Here is a 22,834-nt window from a genome sequence, read left to right on the forward strand (position 1 = left end):
ATATATTAAGAAATCTATTATTGTATTCATTTCTCATACATATGAATGTATCTATTGATCTATCAAAGAATGAATATAGTGTTTCATGAAAGAAATATATAAAGGTTTTTTATGTTTTTAAATGGTAAGAAATATGCAATATAGGTGTATTAATTATTACCTTTTATATTTTCAATATTTGATTGTTCTGTTTCGCATATACTAATAAATTTTATTTATTTATACAAATTCAAACTAAAGTACTCCTGTTTATTGTTTCGAAACAAAAACAAAATATTAAAACACCTAAGTGTACAAATCTATAAAATAATTTATTTTAAAACTTTAAATATACTGTCAAATCAGACACTTATTTATTTCCCATAATATATATTTTTTTGATCAATTAATAAAAAAATAATTTTCTAAAATGATTTGAAGAAAATTTATAACCATGGTGCAATTAAATATAATAACTTAAACAATTGAGCTTTATGAGTATTTCTAAGACATAATTAATGTTTTAATATTATTAATTAAAAATAACCATTCTGATTATTTTTTATTAATTTTTTGCATATATCATAAAAAAATACAAAATAGTGAATTCCAGAGCATAAATAAATAGATTTAATAGTGAATTTATTATTTCTTAAATTTGGGGCATTGACTATTACTAAATTATAAATGATGGTACATACCAAAAAGCACACCCTCTCTACCCATGCTTTCCAGCAACAATATTATAAATATTAATAGAAGGGTAATTTAGTAGAAAAGCAAGGGCATTTTCGTGAAGGATCTTCCACAATCCACACTCTACTCTTGTGAACATTGCATTTCCTACACCATTCTCTTTCTCCTCCAGACCCAAAATTCTTGGTTTTCTCTTTCTCTTTTTCCTTCTTCGATTCCATTTCTTGTTAATTCGCGTGTTCCTTCGTTCCCAAGTCAGCGTTAAGGTACGATTGCTTTTCGATTCCCTTCGTTTTTCAGATTTCTAACCGAACAATTTGGGATCCGTGTTGCGGTTTTAGGGTTTCGTTTGTTTGGCGCGTGCGATGAAGATCGAGGAATTGGACGACGCGGAGTGTAGTATAGACGAACAAGAGAAGTACGAGAAGCAGATGGTCAGCGTTGAAGTGAAGAGAGCGTTGGTGGGCGCAGGTGCTCGGATCCTGTTCTATCCCACTCTCTTGTATAATGTGCTTCGTAACAAAATTGAAGCTGAGTTCAGGTGGTGGGATCAAATTGACGAGGTTTTGTTCTCTCTCTCTTTCTCTATCAACTTTAATTTTGTTCTTGATTGTGGTTTTGAATTGTTGTATGATCTGTTTATGGATTTGTGCCTTGTTTGCCGAGAACCATAGTTGGGATTTTGTTAATTTTGGTTGTTCTTCCTTTTTAGTTTTTGTTACTGGGCGCTGTTCCTTTCCCCAAGGACGTCCCTCTTTTGAAGAGCCTTGGTGTGGGTGGTGTGATTACTCTCAATGAGCCATATGAAACCTTGGTGCCGTCGTCGTTGTATCGGGTGAGTGACATCAGCTTTCCTTTTCTGAAGGTCTCTCTTGACTTTTCATTTTGTGTGCTAGAGCCTTCCTGTTGTTAGGAAGTCGTGTAATCTCTGATATTGGTAATGTGCGGGTTTGTGAGTTTAATTGACATACGGGAATCATGAATTTCTTTTTAAGCAAAAATAGTGTGACAATGTATTTGCTTTAGTATAAATAAACCATTCATGATATCTAGGTTTGTTACTTGATTTTTTTCAGGCTCACGGGATTGATCATTTGGTAATTCCCACAAGAGATTATCTCTTTGCCCCCTCGATTGTTGATATCAACCAGGCTGTGCAGTTCATTCATCGTGGGTGTTTTCTTGTTAATTTAATTTTGAGAAAGGGGGGGAGAGGGTAAATGCATCAGTCAATGTGGTTCTTTGTTATTTCTTGTTGCTGGTGATGAACTGTAGTTGTGTACTTTTGGCAGAGAATGCAACTTGCGGCAAAACTACTTATGTTCACTGTAAAGCTGGGCGGGGGAGGAGTACAACAATTGTGCTTTGTTATCTGGTAATTGATGATCTTTATGATTGAGTTTAGGCATTATTGAAGCTTGTAGGTGCTGAATGTTCTCCATGTGGTCTACCTGTGTTTTCTAGGTTGAATACAAGCACATGACACCTGCTGCTGCCCTGGAATATGTGCGGTCTCGACGACCTAGAGTGCTACTAGCACCATCACAGTGGAAGGTATGATCATTTCCGTTTTGTGTGTGTCTCCTTCCCTGCAGAAGGATAGTGGTTTTGTGCAGTTGTTGAAGTACTGTTTTTTGGCAATGATTTGTAACTGTTGCTTGTGTTGTGTGCAGGCTGTTCAAAACTATAACAATCGCAGGCCGTGTCCTTTACCGTACTCCCCCTCTGGGGACGCAGTTCTTATAACCAAAGCGGATCTTGAAGGATATCATAGCACATGTGATGCTGGTATGGAGCTGGCTATTGTCCCCAAACTTCCAAGGACTATGCCCATGATTGCAAGATTATCTTGCCTGTTTGCATCATTGAAAGTATCTGGTAGCAGTGTACCAATGATCAGGCGGCTGCCGGTTTCTGAGTCACGTGCTTGCTAAGCTAGCTTGATATTCTGTCAAGCAGGTGGCCTGTACAGAAGATGATGATGAAAATAAGTGGAGTTTCATAATTTCCCAAAGTCGGTACAATTGTGTAACATGAAGAGAGGATGCATAGAAAGATAGGAGAGAAGGTTTCTCCAATGTTGTGTTACAGATTAAGGGGAACATGTAGTTTCTTGTACATATATTTACCTTTTACATGTTTGTTAATCCAAGTGAATCATCGTGCAAGTTAAAGCATTGTTAATGTGAGATCAGGTGGTGACCTAAGGGTTACTTGTCTTTACATAAAACCATAGCCGAATCACTCATTCGCTACCTATTTTGTACCCTGAATTGTTTAACTCTCTAGTTAACCTGTTGACTCTAGTTTACAATTCTAGACAGAATACAGAGCAGAGATTCTCTACAGTCCTGCAGCCCCTACAGCATCATATAAATCTTTCGTACTTATATAATCAATTTATTTATACCCTAAATTTTAATAATAATTAGATTAAAACCAGTGGTTGAGATCCTTGCTGCAGAATAAATTCAAGAGATCGAGTTTGAAGTTTAAACCAATGTGCTAACCTGATTTGCCCTAATGACTGTTTATGCAACTCATGAATTGTTTTCGAAGCATCTCTGGTAAATTTTCACGGGTATGATGAGTTTATGCAAATGTTTTTCAGTTTGACAGCTTTGCGGGGCTATTGCGAATCTACCTAGTGGCGTGTGTTTTAGTTTTTGTTGTATAACGATAAAGGGGAATGAGTATGGAGTGTGGAGTGTTCCTCACTGACATTAGTCCTATTAAGCTGCATAAAAATGAGCCGCGAATTTTAATAGGTTTTACTGCTTTAGTTACGCCTATTGTTTAAATCAACATTCTTTTTGGGTCAGAAAATTACTCCACTTGCATGCCCTTGCGCGATATTGTGATGGACCAAGTTACTTTTTATATTATCCAGACATTTCATTTAATTATAAATTGTATTGTGCAATAACATTGTTAACCTTGTAATTGCTTTAAAACTCGTATGATGTATTGTATTATAATTAAGTTGATAATGTAAATGTTTTTACATAAAACATACATAAAAATTAAATTAAATTTAGATAGATATTTTATTCCAAAAATTGACAACCAACCAATTTAAGCAAATGACAAGAGATACTAGAGTGATGATAGCCACATGTATGTGGAATGGAGCATATACTGTCAGGCATCAGCATATACTGAATATTTAAACCTAAATGATTCCATGTTGCATTAGGATTGGGGGGTAGAATCACGAAAGAAGGATAACTAAACAAAGTTCTCATTAACGACAAGAATTTATATTCTGGATTAGCGGGCAGTGTGCATATTATGATATCACATTCGCTCTACATCGTGCGTTTGCGTAAGCAAATTAATTTGGGCTTAAAATATTACTTTTGAAACATAGTACATGCATAAAGGTCCAGCAGGTTCATGTTTTTTCTTTTCTTTTCGCAAGATCAAAATACACAAGTGCAATCGCTATTAGGAATATGCAAACAATAACACGTTGCAGTTGAACAATAAGTCCTAATATTAATTTCTTGGCAACTTTTTCTCGTTTTATGCAAAAGATATTGTTGGGTCTATCGAGGAGGAGATTTCAATGTGAGTTACATAAACACCAATAACATCCCAGTCAGCTATATAAGGGATCGACACCACTCTTTACCCAAAACCTTAAGGCAGTGAGTTAATGGATCTTTCACCTTTATATACTGCTCTACTTTCTCATTTCTATTCAATGTGGGACTTAGACTCACACTTGGATACCCAACATCTCCCCCTCAAGGGTGAGTCCGTTCCATATAGGTACACTCCCCCTCCAGCGGAAGCATTCCCAACAGTGGTATTAGAGCTTTATGCTCTGAGTACCGAGAGAGAGGAAAGAGTCAAACATCGTGAGAGGAAAAATGAGTGCTTGATTTTTTGAGAGAGATGGCAAAGGTTGTTAATGGTATGAGTGTGCCACAATTGACGAGAAAAATCAATTATGATAATTGGTACCTACAGATGAATGCGTTATTGAGATCCCAAGACGTTTGGAATATGGTAGAAGACGGGTATGTTGAACCTGATGAGGATGAACATCAGATGGTGGCACAGATGACAACATTGAAGAAAACTCGTGCAAAAGACGGGTCAACATTGTATTTTATCTACAATGCATAGATGAGTCAGGATTCGAAAAAATAGCGAATGCCAAATCAGTAAAAGAAGCCTGGGAGATATTGGAGGTTGCGTTTAAAGGTGATAACCACGTTAGACAAGTCCGAATACAAGCTCTCAGAGGAGAGTTTGAATAGTTGAAGATGGAGACTAAAGAGCATATAACCGAGTACATAACTCGGGTGGAGAAGGTGGCCAACCAACTCGGTAGGAATGGAGAACAAATGTCATATAGCTGGGTTGTGGGAAAAATTTTGAGATCTCTTACAAAAGATTTCGAAAGTATCGTGTGCGCCATCGAAGAATCGAAGGACTTGTCGGTTCTCACAGTGGATGAACTTGCTGGGTCATTATAAGCCCACGAACAAAGGAGAAGGAGTTGGGATAATCAGGTTGAACCCGACGACCAAGCACTACAGGTATAGTTTGACTCGAATAAAACTCGAATTACTTAGAGCCGAGGTCCTGGAGGAAGAGGGCGAGGAAGCCGAGGACGAGGTGGACGTGGCCGACGTAATTTTGAGAATGATGAAGAGAAAACCAGTCAGCAGAATTGGTGTGACTGAGGACAAGGGAAAGGTCGAGAAGATCGGTCAAGAGTGGAGCGTTTTAAGTGTGGCAAGTACGGTCACTATGCAAATGAGTGTAGATCAAGCAAGTGCTACAATTGTAGTAAGGTTGGCCATATTACAAAGTATTGCAAGACCGAGACAAAGGGGGAGACGAATCTTCTTACTGAAGATGCAGAAGAACTATTGCTGACAAAGAGCTCAGATGCAGTGGACATGGAGAGTCCAATCTCAATAATGGATGAAGTGATCTCGGTAAAAGATGCAACAATTATAGAGAAGAAAAACCCTAGTAAATTGAAGAATATTATTATTTGTGTGGGTCACGTTTTTTCCAACAGATATTTCTATACAAGTTGCTGGATTTTGTTGTCTTGTTTATTTCCATAACAGCTTATGGTATTAAATTACTATGTTAATGTTTGATTATATCTTTTCCTGATGGAGTATGCGTTAGAAGGAAGAACCAACAGTTAAAGACCTTTGACACAAATTATGGTAGACAATTGAAGGAAGCAAATAACGTTGGAGAAAAAAAAATTAAACAAAGGCAGCCATAGATAAAACGAGTCAGAGGATGGTGCACAATCGATGGCTGGAAGCATTTTCATGTTAATAGGATGTGATCTAACCGGGATCATAAGCATATATAGTAGCTTGAAAGTTCTTGGTCGGAATGAAATTTTTTATTATTTAGAAAAGAAGATTTACTCTAAAATTTTTCAATTGAATTTTTTATGAATAATATAAAGTGATTGTATTTTATAAGATCCACAACAATTAATAATAACGTAATAATACCACATAATAAATAATAATACTAATATTAAATTGTTGATATTAATTATAACAGGTGAATATTGTTCTAATAAAAATAAATTTGAACTATTTTAAAATAAAGAGTTTAATGGAGCTTGTTCAACTACGTTCTTTAATATATCTATTGGAATGAGTAAAATCAGACAAATAAAATGCAAGAGTTATGATTGACGAACATAATTTCATCGACCTAAATATAACATTGTCAAAACATAGAATGTGACATTAGAAAAGAAAAAAAAGTTTTTGGTGAAACTCAATTTTGAGATCAATAGAAGCAAACTATTAAACTATTGTAATATTATTTAAAGTGAAAAATATCTTACTCCTTGCTTAAAAATATACTATTTTAAGAGAGACATTCCTTTTGCCCAATTACATTTGCCTGATGAATGTTTTATTCCCATTAATTCTAATTGTCATATTACAAATTTGTTATTATTTGAACTACTAAACAGAGGACGATGGAAAGAATAACGAGGTTATTAAGTATTTTTTCCCCTTTATATATAAATGTAAAATAACCATATGTATATATTGTGTTATGAATTTAAGATGAATAATATACACATAGAAATACTTACAAATCCATTTCCTATGATACCACACATCTTGAAGACACAAAATTACTGCAAATCGGACGAACTTTATCTATGATACCTTCTTATTTTCCATTTTTGATTAGTTTATATTTGTGTTTTGGTTTATGAATAAAGATACACTATCCCATTTGGCATGTGGTGCTCATGCGAAGAAGACGAAGAAGGACACAAAAAAATAAAAAATAAAAGAAAGAAGAGAGAAGAAGAAAGTGAACTAGTTTATGATATTTATGGATGGATTTTTTCTTCAATAATTATAAATTTTCATCGATAAATATTATTTGTTATACATTTGTTGACAAAATTCGACCATTTGTAAAAAATCATTACTAACAAATTTTTAATGTTTTTGACGAATTTTAACTAACCATAATATTTTTTTTTTCATAGTAGTGATATTCTTTAAGTAGATGAAAGGAATAGTTAGTTCCACAAATAGTTTTGTATTGTTGATACTTCCACCTTCAATATAGTTAGTTTACTTTTTGAAAAGACTATCCTTAGTCCCCACACCATCTTAAAGCACCTTAGTTACACTATATATTCAATGAAAGTAATTACATTCTACACTTTTGTTTATATTCGAAGAATACTTTACTAAACAATTTGCCATCTTAAAACTAGGGAACTTGTTAAAATAGAGTTCTTATACCTCATTGCCATCTTAAACTTTGCATGTACACTACTTTATTAGGAGTTACTATATATTGTAAAATATTTCTTCCATGATTATTTTTCATTATTCATGATATTCATCTTGTTTTTCGTATGTTTAAGCTTTACTAGTTTTTTTTCCTCTTTACCTGTTCTATGAAATTGAATATTTTAGGATTAAAGGTAATTGAAACAAGTTAAAATAAGCTATATATTGGCCACTAGTTAATATGCTTGGTTTTGTAGAATGGCCTAAAGCTAAGTTTTTTTTTTCTTTCCCATAAAAAAAATGGATTGTGGAGACTTCTGTTTGGTCTCACCCTGAGTTTTTATTGACCTTAGAAATAGGATATGCTACCACTTTATTACAGTACTAAATCCGTGGGTAAAGCCGAGGCTATTGTGTTCATATGGTCCAATGTTTCCTACAATAAAAGAGTTCTCAGGTGATGAAGGACTTTTGGACAAGAAAGAAAACTTGCTGTTCAACTTGTCTGCAGTAGAATGAAGCAGAATATTAAAAGAAGCAGTTGGGAAGAATCTGAAAGAGCAATTTTTTATATTCGTCCTTTCACTACCACCATTCCTCCTGCGACTTCTTTACGGGACCAAATCTATGGCATACCCAAAAACCATAACACTACCACTACACACTTATACTCTCTCCATATATGCTCCTTTCAAAAGCATCCAAAATCTTCCATAAAGCCAAAGAACTCAATATCACCTTTCTTTATTAAATTGTAACTTATCCTCTCTTTCTATCTAACAGGAGCAGTTTAAAGATTCTCCTAGCATTTCATTGCGAGAGATCCAAAGCTATAGGTATCGTATTTCGTTTCACACCATCATATATACTTGAGAGTGAATAAAATTATATATATAATTATTATGGCTTGTCTTTTTCTCTCTTACACACCGAAAGAAAGTATATGGCAAGCAGTTATTAAAAAAGAGTGCAAGAATAAAAGAACCTAAAAAGTTTATTCTTGTCTTCACATTCTCTATTCAGTCCTGTCTTTATTCCCTTCAGAAACTACAATGAAGTTACCCTCTCTTTATTGCATGCATGTCCCTTTAAAGCAATATATATATAACATGCAAGTTTCTCTCTCTCTATACATACATATCTAAAATGAGATAAGAACATCTTTACTCTAGTAATATGGCAGGAAAAGCTCGAATCTTTCTTCAGAATAAAGCAAAAAAAGACGTGTTTGTCTCCTAGTATCACTCTCTTTTCTGAAAAACTAAATAACAAAATCAAGAGAACCTCACCTATATATATAATGTGAAAAGCTCATGGTGTTCAATAAGAAATTGAATTTCCCTCCTTAATTCCTTGAATATGACAGACACGAGCCGTACATGTCTTTGGAAAGTAAATGTGGCTTCGAGAAATCATTAATTGGTACAACAAGTTAATTAATAATCTTGTAAGTGTTGTGCGCAATTTAGAGAATAAATGCGTTAGTGTATATACGTAGCGTTTCAAAGTTCAAACACAATGTAGTACTTGTGCAGTTGAGGGACCCATGAACACTAAAAGATATTCTTGAAACCCATCTCCTAAAGTAAGTTTTCTTTTTATTACGCAAACATCAGCAGCAGTAAAAGGTTCAGGGAAGCAGCAACTTACTCCAGGCTTCTGAACATGGTCGTGTCGCAAAGAAAGCATAGTCTTAGTCGTGAATGCATGAGATTATTGGACATAAAAATTGTTCGTCGGAAGTTATAACATTATGTTCGGAATCAAACCTTTTACGACATGAATATTGATCTCTAAATTAAACATTTAAGTTATGAAATTATTAATTAGGAATTGATCATTTGAGTTTAGTTTTATTGTTTTGAATGTAAATTTTGTAGAATTTGAGTGGATTTAATTCTTTTATTATTATTAATTTGACATTTTCCTTCATTTATTGTATGATTTAATAACCTTTTATACCATATATTTTAAGATATGAAATATACAGTAAATTATTAAAATGAAACCAATTTAATTCAGGTCTAGTATATTTTAAATACTAATTAACTTGATTCCTTAATATAATTATTTATATTTAATTTAGTTCTTAAAATAAACTAGCTATAATAACATATTTCTCCATATCTACCAACTTTAGTTAAATATGTTAAATTAATGGAAAATAGTCAATTTAATGACAAATGCGGTGCATATTTGCGTTGAGTTTTATTTTCTAATTTCACTTTAAAACTGTTATTTGTTTAACATGGAAAATAGAAAAAAGTAATAAAACAATATTTGCTTTGATTTTATATTATAAAAGTACTTTAAAAATAGGAAACTAAACAAAAAGGATTGACGTTTTATAATTTTACAATTAAAAGTTAGAATAGAAAATATTATTTCAACAAAATAGTTTTATAGGTACGTTTGGCCTAATCTTGAAAGATTTGAGTAGTTCGTATGACATTTTAATTAAGCTCAAACATACAATTATAAAAATCCGTCTCTATAGTTTTTAAAGAAGAGCCCCTAATATGTATTTTTTTAACATTAATTGTTTTTAAGAAACAATCCACAATTTATTAATATTTAAAAATAATACAAAAATAATAGATCCAATATATATAAAGTAAGACTCTCTAAAGTTTATAGTTTTCAATAATTTTTCGACCAATGCTAAAAAGTTTATTATTAACCTTAGAAAAATTTTACAAAAAAGAAAACTATAATGAAGTAAATTGTATACACAATACAAATTTATCACCTTGGGGGATGGAGTTATATATTTATTCTATTCTAAATTTAAAACACAAGAATTTATTTGTATATACATAAAGTCAAATTATTTTTAACTTTCCAAATAACCCAAAACGAACAACTGCGACTTAACAAGCAATTTGAATTATGAATAGTAGCATAAGCTTGGTCCTTGCAGCACTAGCTAGCATGAGGTTCCCTAAAGTTCTCGATAATAAATTGTAAAAGAAAAGTAAAAGTTATATGATTCCTCTCTAGCCTTTAAAAATGTGAAAAGAAGAAGAAAGTGAAACCCTAAAACAAACAGTACATATTTACAGCACATAAAATAAGATCAATGATATATTAGAGAAAAAAAATAATGGTTTGAATGAATTATTCGGCAAAACTGATAAAATGCATATAGTATGAAAAATATATGAATCGTTTGGTAGAAGATTCTCTAACAACGAACTTAAATGTAAAAATATCATCTTATCTTAAACTATATATGGAATACCTAATATATATATGTATAGGAAAATGTTATTTGGACAACAAAAGTTTGACACAATTTTGACAACGGCGACGTGGCAGCTGTGCATTGGCTCAGTGAACCGGGGTGAGGGGTATTTTGGGTTTTTTCTGGTTTGTTTTCAATTCACTGAGCCAATGCACAGCTGCCACGTCGCCGTTGTCAAAATTGTGTCAAACTTTTGTTGTCCAAATAACATTTTCCATATGTATATGACTCGAGCAAACCAGGTGGTCCTAGTTTGCTAAAACTCATTGGTATGAAATTGGGCGAAAAACGGGGAATGTGAAGTAATACAAACATCTTTAAATAATAAAATAATGTGAATATTATAAGAGGGATGATACTGTAATCATATTAGTGATGATTTTTATGCAGCAAGGTGCGTATCTTTGTTTCTTTTGGTCGTTACCCTCACCATGTGTCAGGAGGAAGAGCAGCTTTGTTTCGATTTCTTTTCTTTTTCCCCTTTTTTTCCTTCTCCCTTTCTTTCCAATTTGTTCCGTTGCACACAGTTAATTCCGATGAGAGCCACCAAAGCTTATCACAAACTTGCACCGTTCGAAAATGAAAGAAAATGAGCAAGCCATCCATCTCATTACTTGGTTTTTTGTTGAAAGAAACTTTATGTATGCTTCAAGTATTAATGATGTCCACAATGATGTTGTCTTGTTTGTGGTTTTTTTTTTCTTTGTCTCCTCCTACTCATGATGATCGTGCAGGTTGCCAGGGTCTGTCCAGTAAGAAGAGTATTTCAACCATTCAGCCTCTTGTTGGTTTGTAATGGATGACTCCTGCATGCATAATGCAAACAGTGAGAAGATTAGGTTTTTGTTAAATGAAATATTCATGCCTTTCCACCTCATAGTTAAAGTCATTGAGAACCACTCTTTCCTAATATGGACAGGATTGCAATAAAATATATTTTAAGTCACTGTCACCTTTTCCAATATCTCATTCTTATAGCAGAAGTTGAAAATTTTCAAAAAATATTCAGCATTAGCAGCAGTGCTTCCATGGGAGAAAATATTAGCAGAAGTTTTTCATAGTGTAAGGAAAGATATTCTACTGTTCAGATATGCAAAAACATAACGAGAACAGTGAAAAGTAATAAAGGGAAAAGATGAAGGCTTCTAGTCTTTTTGCAATTCAAATTAAAAAAATGAAACTGTTTTAAATTTCTTTTAATTATTTCAAGTTGTATCAAACCTTGAACACCGTATTTTTATACAATACTTTTCCATTTCTGTTTGTCACAGATCAATCATGTTATAACACATTTCTCTCTTTTCTATTCAGAAAATTTCTGAGTTGTTTATTCTTGACCCTCTTTTTCTCTCTCCCTAGTCCCATTATGGCAAACAAAGTCCATACATTTCAGAGTCAAAAGGTTCTTAATTACCTCTTTGATATCAGTTGAAGTGCACCCCATGATGAGTTCCTCCAAACCAGACGCAGACCTTCCTCCTAGTTTATGATGGTGCTGCTGCTGTTGTTGCCATGTGGATGTACACATCATACATTCATTAAAAAAGACAAAAATCAAATTCAAACCCCACATCTCAATCATCATGTTTGAACAGCAGTCCAAAAGTGAAAAGACACTTCCATGCTCGTAATTTAGAAAGCACTTATAAAAGCTTCCTCAGTTAGTGAATCAGCCTCGTGCACCACACACACACACCACGCAAAAACAACTACATTTCAGCTTAATTCAACACACTTGGGTGCTCCTTTGATTGCACCATATATCCAAACTACAATTTCCGTTTTCGTATGTTTTAAACACATGCTGTATGATATATAGTAAGTATCATTTTTTATAAAATCTTTTACTCATCTGATCTATATATTTATACAACTTTCACAGTTTAATTCTTATCATTAAAAGTTGTGTGTTTTCACTTTTTTTAATTTTTAATAAGATGTATTAGTTTTTACAATTTGCGCAATCAAACTAAAATTAAATAATGTATGTATCAAAACTAAAGTAATTTTTAAATGTAAAGACTAATATATAAAAAAAATGTAGATACAGAAAGGCTAAATTAGTGTTTATCTTTTGTAAGATTTCGTTAAAGACTAAAGTTAATAATATTTTTTAAAATCTATATAGACTAAATAATAAAGTGAATATTTGCATACTGGAAAGGCCGAGGTGGAGATTACTAAAATGTTATAAGCAACCAAAAATGATGTTTAAGAAGTGTGGATTGATGTTACCTGGAAGTTTTCATTTTGAAGCATGATCGTTGAGACATGGTAGGCGTTGTCGTCTAGGATGATGGATGCGTGGTGAAGGGGTGGAGGAGAGATGATGGTCGAGATGGGATGCGAAGGCCTACTGATATGGAAGGCTGTGGTTGCAATTTGTTGGTGCGCATGCTGATTTTGCTGCTGTTGTTGTTGATGATGATGATGATGTGCTACAATATTATGCCCTTCATGTACTTCCTCACACGACCTTGATGCTTGCACTCCCGTGGAAGCTTCTCCTATTCCAACCTGCAATGCTCATCGTCGTCATCATCATCGTCTGAATTTATAAACCACCACCAAATATTTCATCGAACCAACGTTCTTGCTAGCTAGCTAGCTAGCTAGCTAGTCTTTTCAGCCTCTTTTCTTTTCTTTTTTCTTTTTCGAGCCTCTCTAGATAGCTCCAACTATTGGCATGCATGCATGTGACCCAAATTCATTGTTCAATAATTCATTAGCATTGTTCAATAATTTTAAGGTGGGTATTATACATGCGGCGGTTGGCTGACGCTGATTTATCATCAGGCCAGATCCATTCAATTTTATGCTGTTTATGCAAGCAAGGTTTATGTCAACGCCTTCCCCGTAACCCTTTCATGTTCTTTCACCTTTTTCTCATTTTTACATCAGAGTAAAACAAATACATAAATCTTACTCATACCCATAAACAGACAAGATTTAAGTGAAGCATCGGGCTCATTAATTTCTCCAAAGAGAGAGACCTGTAAATGAATGTTTCCTAATACGTTTTGCTTATACATAGATGGAGTTGTATATGTGTGTGTACCTCATCGAAGCTTTTTCTGAATGGAATGAAGCTAAAATGGTCGGATTTGAGTTGTTGAATGTCCAAGGAAGTGTTGAAGGTTGTTATTTGAGGGACTCCAACGATAGCAGGCATTTCATCTCTGTGAGTGAGAACTTCCTTAGAAGAACAACTCCCACTTCCGCTGTCTCTTGTTCCATTATTGTTGGGTTGTTGTTCTCCACTTGCTTCACCAGTTGTGGCACTTCTATCTGACCAATTGCACTGCCTCGGTTGTGTCTGGTAGAATATCTTTGAAACCACGAGCTCTCCTTCTTTTTCTTCCTCGTGCTGGCCCAGATGGTACTGGTGCATAACCCAGTTAGTCTTTTCGGGTTTTCTATTCTTGCCGAAGTTGGTGTAGAGCACTAGAATCTTCTTGCAACCCTTTTGTTTGCCATTGACCATCACCGGTCTTGTCTTACCTGTCTTGTGCCATCGGGTTTCCCCTCCTTGCAAGTCGCATTCGTTTTGAATCTTTCTCCTCTTTCGTGTCCCTGTTGTGTAAGCCTTTGAGGGCCTGTGGAAGAAGTGTCTGCTTAACCCATCTCTTGTCACTCCTGAAAAACATATAAACCAAAATCAAAGTTAGGTCAACTTAGGTGACCTGTAACACAAAACCCTTTTGACTTATATATCCATCTCTTGCACAAGTTTCAAGGCAGCTTTTATGCTCTTTAACACAAAATATCAATATTAGATTTACATAAAACAAACCTTTATGTTTTCAAACACACTCTAAAACTGAATTTTAACTTAAATAATATTATGGAAAAAACTATAAGCAGCAGCAGCAGCTTGAGTATGGAAAAAACTATTTCAATTTTATTATCGAAAATATTTTCTAACATATTCTTGCTGAAATTTAGGAACTATCATTATGTTAAAAGAATACATTAGAGGATTTGTTAATAGTACTTGTATTTATTATTTAGAGTATTTAAACCTGGAAGTTTCTCAGGATGGGTGTAACAAATCCCGTCTTCTCCTTCAATAGTGGGAATGAACTCATCTATGAGAGGGTGTGATTTGATGTTCTTTGCTTCGACTTTGGCTTCAAGATGTTCTATGAGTTCTTGGTCTGTTGGATCAAATTTCACTCCCGCCGGAAGACCTAGCCAGTCCTGCCGTACCCATTGAAATTCAAATTAAAACTCAGAAAGCAAAAGGGTGGAGATCATGAAGAAGAAGAGCACAAGAAAGAGAGAACAAAGAGAAAGAAGGCGAAAAACTTTAAGAAACTAAAAAAGTCTTGCAATAGGCTAATTAATAGGTAACGGAGAAAAGGGATACCGAAACAGCATTAAATAAATTGAACTAGTCCAATGATAACACAGCCGTAGTAAACATGTGAATATGGTATTGTTTTGTCGTGTGATTCTTCTTCATTTTGTCAAAGGCTTTTCGTTGAAGGCAAGAATATTACTGAGATTTAGTTTTTCTTTTCCGTACCGGCTTCCCTTCAAATTTGTGACCACAACCGGGGCACTGTTTGGATCCACACAGTTGATGCTCTTCCAGCTTTGCATCTATCAGATCAGAGCTCCTAACACAACTCAACTTGCTCATCTTATTCATCGCTACTTCCTTTCTGATATGCCTTTGATTTGATGATGCTATTGCTATCTTTCTTCATCAAACTTTACCAGGCCTTCAATTCCAAACACTCCACAACCAAGCATCTCTCTCTTTTATATAACAGCCGCTCGATTGAGATCAGAACAAAAACTTTCCTGGAAAATCAAGACAACAAATTGGATGCCATGTTAAAGTCATATCACTGTCTTCATAATAACAACTGGGATTTGCCTTTTGCTCGATCAGGCCATGATTCTATTCAGAAACTCTAAACAAGATATTAAGAAAATAAAAACCTTGGCAGAAACAAAAGGAAAGAAAATTGAAAACATTGACTCTCATGCGTATGGTGTGGCTAATATTTCATGGAATAAAGGAAATTCATAGCTGTAATTAAGGATGAGAGTGTGAACTGAGAGAGAGGAGAAAGAATTGAGGTATAAACCTGCTTTAACGATGGAGAACAGCAGAATTCCCTCTAGGTAGCTACTTTAACTGAAACTCAGTGAGAAAAATAATAAAGGAAAAGTTGTCCTCTTCGAACACACAAGCAACTTTAAGGCTTTGCTGATTTATGAAGAGCATGTATGTTGGCGGTTTATGAGAGATAAAGAAAGAGAGAGACAACAAGAAACAGATAAAAGAAAGAAAACCCGGTTTTTTTTTTGTTTTTTTTTTTATAACTAACGTCTTCTCTCCTTTATCTTAGACATCCATCCTAATATACTGTAGCCACCCTACACCTTTCTATTTCACCCTTGACTGCAAAAGCAATAAAGCAATTAACGGCCACACAGCTGTTATTATAATCAACCAAAATTATATATAATAAGTTAGGTTTATCACTTTCTATAATAATTAGTAGAAAAATCATGTTTTCATTAATAGCAGTATATTATACTCTAATACAGTACATGACTATTAAACTGAAAACCCAAAAGGAATAATCCAAATGAGTATTTTAGTAATTAATGGTATGGTTTTTTATCAGTGCTTTGACCTTCTCAAGTTTCTGAGTTTTAGGTTTGTGAATGTGAGAAAGCTTAGAAGAAAGTGTAGAAGAGAAGATGGAGAGAGTTAACAGTTTGATTATTCTGGCATAAGAGATTAATGTGAGAGAGGGAAAGGATGATAGAAAGTCACATGGTGGAGTGCAGATGATGATGGTTTTGCCATGAATGTTTTTGGAACACACGCAGGGAGAGAAAGAGAGATACTTGATAATCAAGGAAAATGAGGAAACGTACTTGATGGACCACCACCTTCTCTTCTAATTAATTACTTCAACATAAATATATATATATATATATATATATATATATATATATATATATATATATATATATATATATATATATGTCACACAATTCCTATATTTTTAAAACATAAAATCATGTGACTGATCAAAATTTTCCTCTCTACAAAATTCGCTGTAATTGTTCTGTGTTTATATATGGAAGCCAAGTTCAAGAATGTTTGGCAAGTACAGTATTCTCTGTTATTTAGGTTTATGGTAACTCCAACATATATTATTATTGGCAACTGTTCGATAATATTGGAGGCTTTATTTTACTATTTTGGGACACATTTCCTGAATCCATATAAACATTTTAGTGATCTCTATCTATTCAAAATTAAAATTAAAATTAAATCAACCCATCAATTAAGAAATACCATTAATGTTTGCACCATAAGGATAAGGATAAGAATGGAAAAGTAAAATTCGCTCATCTTATTAGAGATGACAACATATAGTGTACCTCTCTCGTCTAAAAAATTTCACTCCATTAAATATAAACTTGGATAAAAAAGTTTATCTTGAAGTATAATTTCAATCAAATTATGTAATAAAATATTAATGCAAACAAATTTGTTCTATAAAAATATGTTGAGAGAAAGTATAAATTTTAAGTAATTGATATTTTATAAAATAACTATAATTTCATAAATTTAAATAAAAAGTTAAAAATATATGAAATACAAATTTACATGATTTGATATCAATTCTTTTACCATTCCTACAGCCTTCACCATCATAAACTAACATAATCACATCATCCTTAGATTTCTACGTAGTAATGTTATGTCTTCCCAAAAGGTGCCAAAAATATCCTTTCAAATATTTCTCTTTTTTACTAAAATTTATTTTAAGACAAAGAAAGGGAAAGAAAACAAGAGAATTAAATTGCTTTATTATCCATTAAATTGACTTTTGACGAACCAAGCCATGGAGCCCACATGTTTCAGAGTTCTCTGTATAAAATTCTGATTTCAATTAATGCATAAATAAATATTCTAATATGATTGGTAACACAGTCCACCAGAATATATAATGGTGTTATACTAGTTTTGGTAATTATACTCCAAGGATTCAATTTTATACATGTTCAAATATTCCAAAACCCTCTTTGTTTTCTGTAAATTCATCATCTTTAGGAATATTTCTTGTATGACTGCATGGTGTATGTGTATATTCCAGATTATGAACATTATATAGTATCCCTGGTTTTTCTGGTCTACGTTGGTCATTCGATTATAAACATGTAATTATTTTAACAAGCAATAATGATGATTAATTAATTAATCTAATAAGGGAGACAAAAATAGTTGCATGATGAGGGTGCTCATAAAGTAAGTATAAGACAGCAAAGCAGTGAATACAAAGTTGTAGACACATTCATCTAATTGATATCCCTACTTACAGCTCTTGAGCACTGAATTTCTGTTATGAGAAATAATATAATCGTTAATTATTATGTCATATTTACGTTTCAGTTAAAATTTTGTATTACTATAGTTAATAATTATATAGAGAAATTTTCCTTCTAATTATTATTCCTGACCCTAGTATAGTAGTGAAAGTAATTACTGTGTCACGGCCAAGATAGTTAAGTGGTTGATGATAAATTTCATTTTTAATATAGTTTGATGATTTTATCTCCTCTCGTTAACTTAGATTGTTATCCTAATAAATATATTAATTATCATCTTGTAATTCAGTGATTTATATGTTTTCTTCCACAAGTTTATAATGACATATGATTTGACGGATTTTTTAAAAACAAAAATCACTGTAAGGTTTATAGTTATGACTAATATAAGTTTGAAAAAACTATCATGTAATTAAGCACGAGTTCATTCCAAATATAATTGGATTTTTAAAAAATTGCTAACTGATTAGAGTGAAAGATTTTTAGCAGGTAACAATTTAATCTGTCTGACAATATTTTTTCTTTTTGTGCATTATATACATCTTTTGAAAATTATTTTCTTATAAGGCTTACGATAAATTTCTACGTAATGATTTTGTTTATCCATACTTACAAAAAGCATAAGAAGAACACTTGAGTTATTAACTTCAACAGTTATCTTTTTTATTCTTATTTATAAAGAATATAAATCTTTATCCCATCTTTTTAAGTAAAAAATTCATCTAATCCGCATCCCGAACTAAATATTCATTCCATATTTTAAAACTTTTTTTTGTCTCATTTAATTTCCATTAGAGAATAAATATACCCATGTATCTATTCATACCCACATTAATAATATTTCAGAAAAAAATAAAACATCATATAATTAATAATTAAATATTAAATATAAAGATTTTATTTTATACTAGGCCAATTACAAAAAAAATTAATATAATTATATAAATTTAAATAATTATAAAAATAATTAAATGTGCATTTTAAGATTAAATTAAACAACTAAGCATAAAAGAAAATTTCGTGTAAACTCTTATATCCAATCAAAAAATCAGATATAACTCATAATTGATAAATATAAGAACTTTTCTAAAAATCAAAAAGGAATAATACCCACATATGGACGACGGTCCATTTATCATCCTTCTTCCACTGAACCAATATCATGAATACATTGTTTACCGATATTAATTTAAACAAGTCATTCATTACATGTTTCTGAAAATGATTTTGAAATTATTTTTATTACAAAGTTGTTAATAGTAAATAGATACTATTATTGTATGATTTTGGAACTATTTTAAAACTATTGAGTGGAAATTATCTACAAAAATTGTTGTCTATTTTGAGTTTAAAAAGCAACTTTTAACTGTTGAGGAAGGAACAATGCATTTTTTTAAATCTTACATGTTCCACATATTTTGAACTATTTTATAATCATTAACGTAAAAAAGTGTTGTTCTAAGAAAATATAGTAATAAAAACCATAGTAAATACTATATAATCCTTTACAGAAGTATGATGTACTATATAGTATATTTAATGTATTGAGAGAGCGTTATAATGTGCTATACCAATGAAACCGTCACTTAGTATAAAGTATAATGACTTGTTATGTTTATATAAATAATTTAACTTATATATATATATATATATATATATATATATATATATATATATATATATATTCGTGTTTAGTTATGTTTATTTCTAAGATGAAAATCGGAATGATAGATAAAAAAACGTCAATATTATTATTTAAATATATTAAGTATTTAAACTTTATCGTTGCCGAGAAAAAAAATAAACTTTAGGATAAAAAAAAGGAGATATCAAAGGAACTCTTCAAATTCACTAATAAAAAATAGGTATTTGGTATCAATAATATAATCTAAAAGAAGTTAAAAATTTGTTTGGAGATTATAATTAAAAACTAATAGCTTATACTTTACCTATTTCCATTTTATATCCTTCAAATATCTACTTAAATTTAACATCAAACACAATAAAAATAAAATAAATAGGCATAATGTATTTTAACTACTATTAATTAAGTTAAGAACATAAGTTATTATAAACAATCAACATATCCAAACATGAAATTTATCTCATATAATCAATTCAACTTACATTTATAACTATTAAAACAAATTATTTTTTAAAATAAAATTTACACTCATTTATATATCTTTAAAAAAAATCTAATAAGATATTAAGAAATTAACTTTAAGTCTAATTCAATCTCAACAAAATCAATTTTTAAGATGAAATTTACATATACTTATATATTCTAAATTGGTTTTATGTCTAATTGATATGAAACTTTCAACGATAACTAATTTAAACACAAATGTAGTGTCTAAAGTTAGATTATGACATAACAAAAAATTAAATTAAAAAGAATAAGAGTTATAACCCTAGTTTATGATAAAACATTATAAAAAAACTTTTAGAAAGAAAATAGTCTTTTTATTATGTTAAATTTAATTAAATGTATATTATTAATGTAACTTTAAAAATATTTATCATGAAACCCAAAATCTTATGACATGGACATCTCTTCCACTTTCCTTGTAAAGTGTAATTCTTTGTTGGATGAAAGATTTTGTAATGAAACTTCATTAGGGAGCATAACTTTACCACATTCTAAGTCAGCTTTCGCTATAGTTCTAGACTTATGTTAGAGATAGTTATTTGATTGGATCTACAATCCACAAATACGTAATCAGTGCAAAACAGTTTGATGCTGTAAAACTTATTGTTATTATAAGTATTAAGACTTTTGTTATAAAGGTAATAAATTTATTTTATATAGTGATTTATGGTTGAATAATGATGTAAAATGATTTTATATTGTTGGTATTGCACTCTTAAAAATTAGAACCATATTTTTTAATAACTATCTTTTAGGGTCTCCAAAAGAATGGAAAAATGTACAAAAGTAGGTATGACCCCATGAAATATGGCAGAGATTATTTGTTACTTGATAAATTCCTTCTCTTTTACTCACCAAAATATTGTTTTGACCAATTGGAACTAAGGTAAATTCTCAGCAACATGTTACAAGTACAACAACAGGAAGAAGAACAACACACATATGACGTGTTTGGCAGGAAACTGTTGAGTAGTCTTGTAAACTTGTAGCAATGACATTTATATGCACAATTCTTTGAATATCTCACATGACAGGAATATTCAAATGTTTCTTATGAAAATTATTCCTTCTCTTGTATCAAAATTTTCTTTAATGGAAGTGGTTAAATACGGTTGAAAAGTAATTTATGAGATATGCAGAAAAAATCGGAATTTTTTTTTGGTTTGAGTTTAGGATTTAATGTTGAAATTTAGAAATAAACCCACTCTAACATTCCAAAAATATATCTGTAAACTATACTTAAGAGTTCTTACATTTACAACAAGATATAACAGTTATAGGAAATAAAGCTAACTTAGAGTTATTCTAAAATAACCATAAATTAAAAACTTTACAGAAATATACACTAATACAAATTATAAAAACAGACTGATCGGTCACACAAGAGGTGTATCGACCGAACGGTCCTACAAACAGTATATTACACCGAACGGTCCTGTACTAACTGCACAAACAAGCACAAGACCGAACGGTCTTACTCTTAGTGGAAATCATCCTCTCCAGCCAGTGCATGCTCCAGAGAACCCTAAATATCTTCTGCTCACACCCACCGGATGATCATTGCAATGACAAGGACGACCAAACGAACATGACAAGACAAGAAAATAAGGGTAAGATAGTGTAATTTAATTAATTCAGTAAAACTTATAATTCACACAATTCTGAGATAAATCAACAGGTCAATCTTGCAACAACCAAACATACATTTCCAGCAATGACCGAACGTATAATACATGTAATGACCGACCACTTTTACTCTGACTGTCCGGACGGTATAAATTTTGTGTAGCTACGACGTTTTTGCACCCGGGTGATGTAGTAGCTGGGATGCCCTCAACAGCTGCCACCCGAGGTTAGTCTGTTATGCCCAAGTTCACCTTATGAACTAGGACCTTCTGCCATTCTCACACATGACTTACTCCTCTCTACTTGAGAATGAGTAATCACATAATATTAGGATAAACGCCAGCTAAGCATAACCACATTCATACTCTACCATTCAATAACCAATCCTGAGATATTCCTCCCTGAAATACTCCTTTATATCCACACTATTCAATTCATGACACACTTTAAATAACATCATACTTTAATGCCATCATATTTCTTCATTCGTAACACCTTGAAGTAAAATCAAACCGAACAGTAGAACCACCACCACACTTGAGCACAACAGAACGTGAAAGATCAACACAACCTATAGACAAGGTCGAACACCCTGTGAATGTTGGAGACCGAACGATTTCTTACTATCTCAGTATAGAACCAATCGGTAACCGCTATCACCCATAAATATGACCGAACGGTCAATTTGAAGAATAAGGCTCAAACATGAGCCAAATACAATTTGAGGGTCAAACACTATAACAACCGAACACTTAGAGCTTGGACCGAATACTAAGAACTTAGACTGAACACTTAGTGTAAGACCGAGCGGTCTTTCATTATCCACTGAACAGGACCGAATGATCCATACTCGGTAATGGCCGAACACTAAAGCATGATTGAACGGTCACTAACAGGTAAGGCCCATCATAGGTCGAACACAGTTAAGACCGAACATCAATACCAGACCGAGTACTAGTGCAAGATCTTCCGGTCATTAACTGAAAACTCCATAGAAGTAGAACTCAG

The 22,834-nt window shown here is 32.2% G+C and overlaps 2 protein-coding genes across 3 annotated transcripts; one reads left to right on the forward strand and one right to left on the reverse strand.

Moving 5' to 3' along the window:
• The first annotated feature begins 762 nt into the window (after window positions 1-762).
• LOC124820243 (phosphatidylglycerophosphate phosphatase PTPMT2-like) lies at window positions 763-3,023 on the forward strand. Its single transcript, XM_047291905.1, has 7 exons — window positions 763-941; window positions 1,017-1,238; window positions 1,388-1,510; window positions 1,752-1,845; window positions 1,968-2,050; window positions 2,140-2,229; window positions 2,349-3,023. Exons 2-7 carry the CDS (start codon window positions 1,041-1,043, stop codon window positions 2,607-2,609), a joined length of 849 nt encoding a protein of 282 aa, XP_047147861.1. The 5' UTR covers window positions 763-941; window positions 1,017-1,040; the 3' UTR covers window positions 2,610-3,023.
• A 7,958-nt stretch (window positions 3,024-10,981) lies between these two features.
• On the reverse strand, window positions 10,982-16,242 carry LOC124820250 (NAC domain-containing protein 75-like). 2 transcript variants are annotated; one of them, XM_088103140.1, is made up of 7 exons: window positions 15,783-16,242; window positions 15,212-15,492; window positions 14,706-14,883; window positions 13,742-14,319; window positions 12,919-13,200; window positions 12,098-12,181; window positions 10,982-11,489 (listed from the first exon to the last, which is right to left on the reverse strand). In XM_088103140.1, the coding sequence occupies exons 2-7, from the start codon at window positions 15,335-15,337 to the stop codon at window positions 11,397-11,399; spliced, it is 1,341 nt and encodes a 446-aa protein (XP_087959266.1). In that variant the 5' UTR covers window positions 15,338-15,492; window positions 15,783-16,242; the 3' UTR covers window positions 10,982-11,396. The 2 variants fall into 2 exon arrangements, with proteins under 2 accessions (XP_087959266.1, XP_047147871.2); XM_047291915.2 differs by having other exon boundaries at window positions 12,098-12,184; window positions 15,783-16,241.
• Between the last annotated feature and the right edge of the window lie 6,592 nt (window positions 16,243-22,834).

Source organism: Vigna umbellata, chromosome 1 (genome assembly GCF_029865625.1).
Source record: "Vigna umbellata cultivar VRB3 chromosome 1, Vumbellata_1.0, whole genome shotgun sequence".
In the NCBI taxonomy this organism is placed as follows: domain Eukaryota; kingdom Viridiplantae; phylum Streptophyta; class Magnoliopsida; order Fabales; family Fabaceae; genus Vigna; species Vigna umbellata.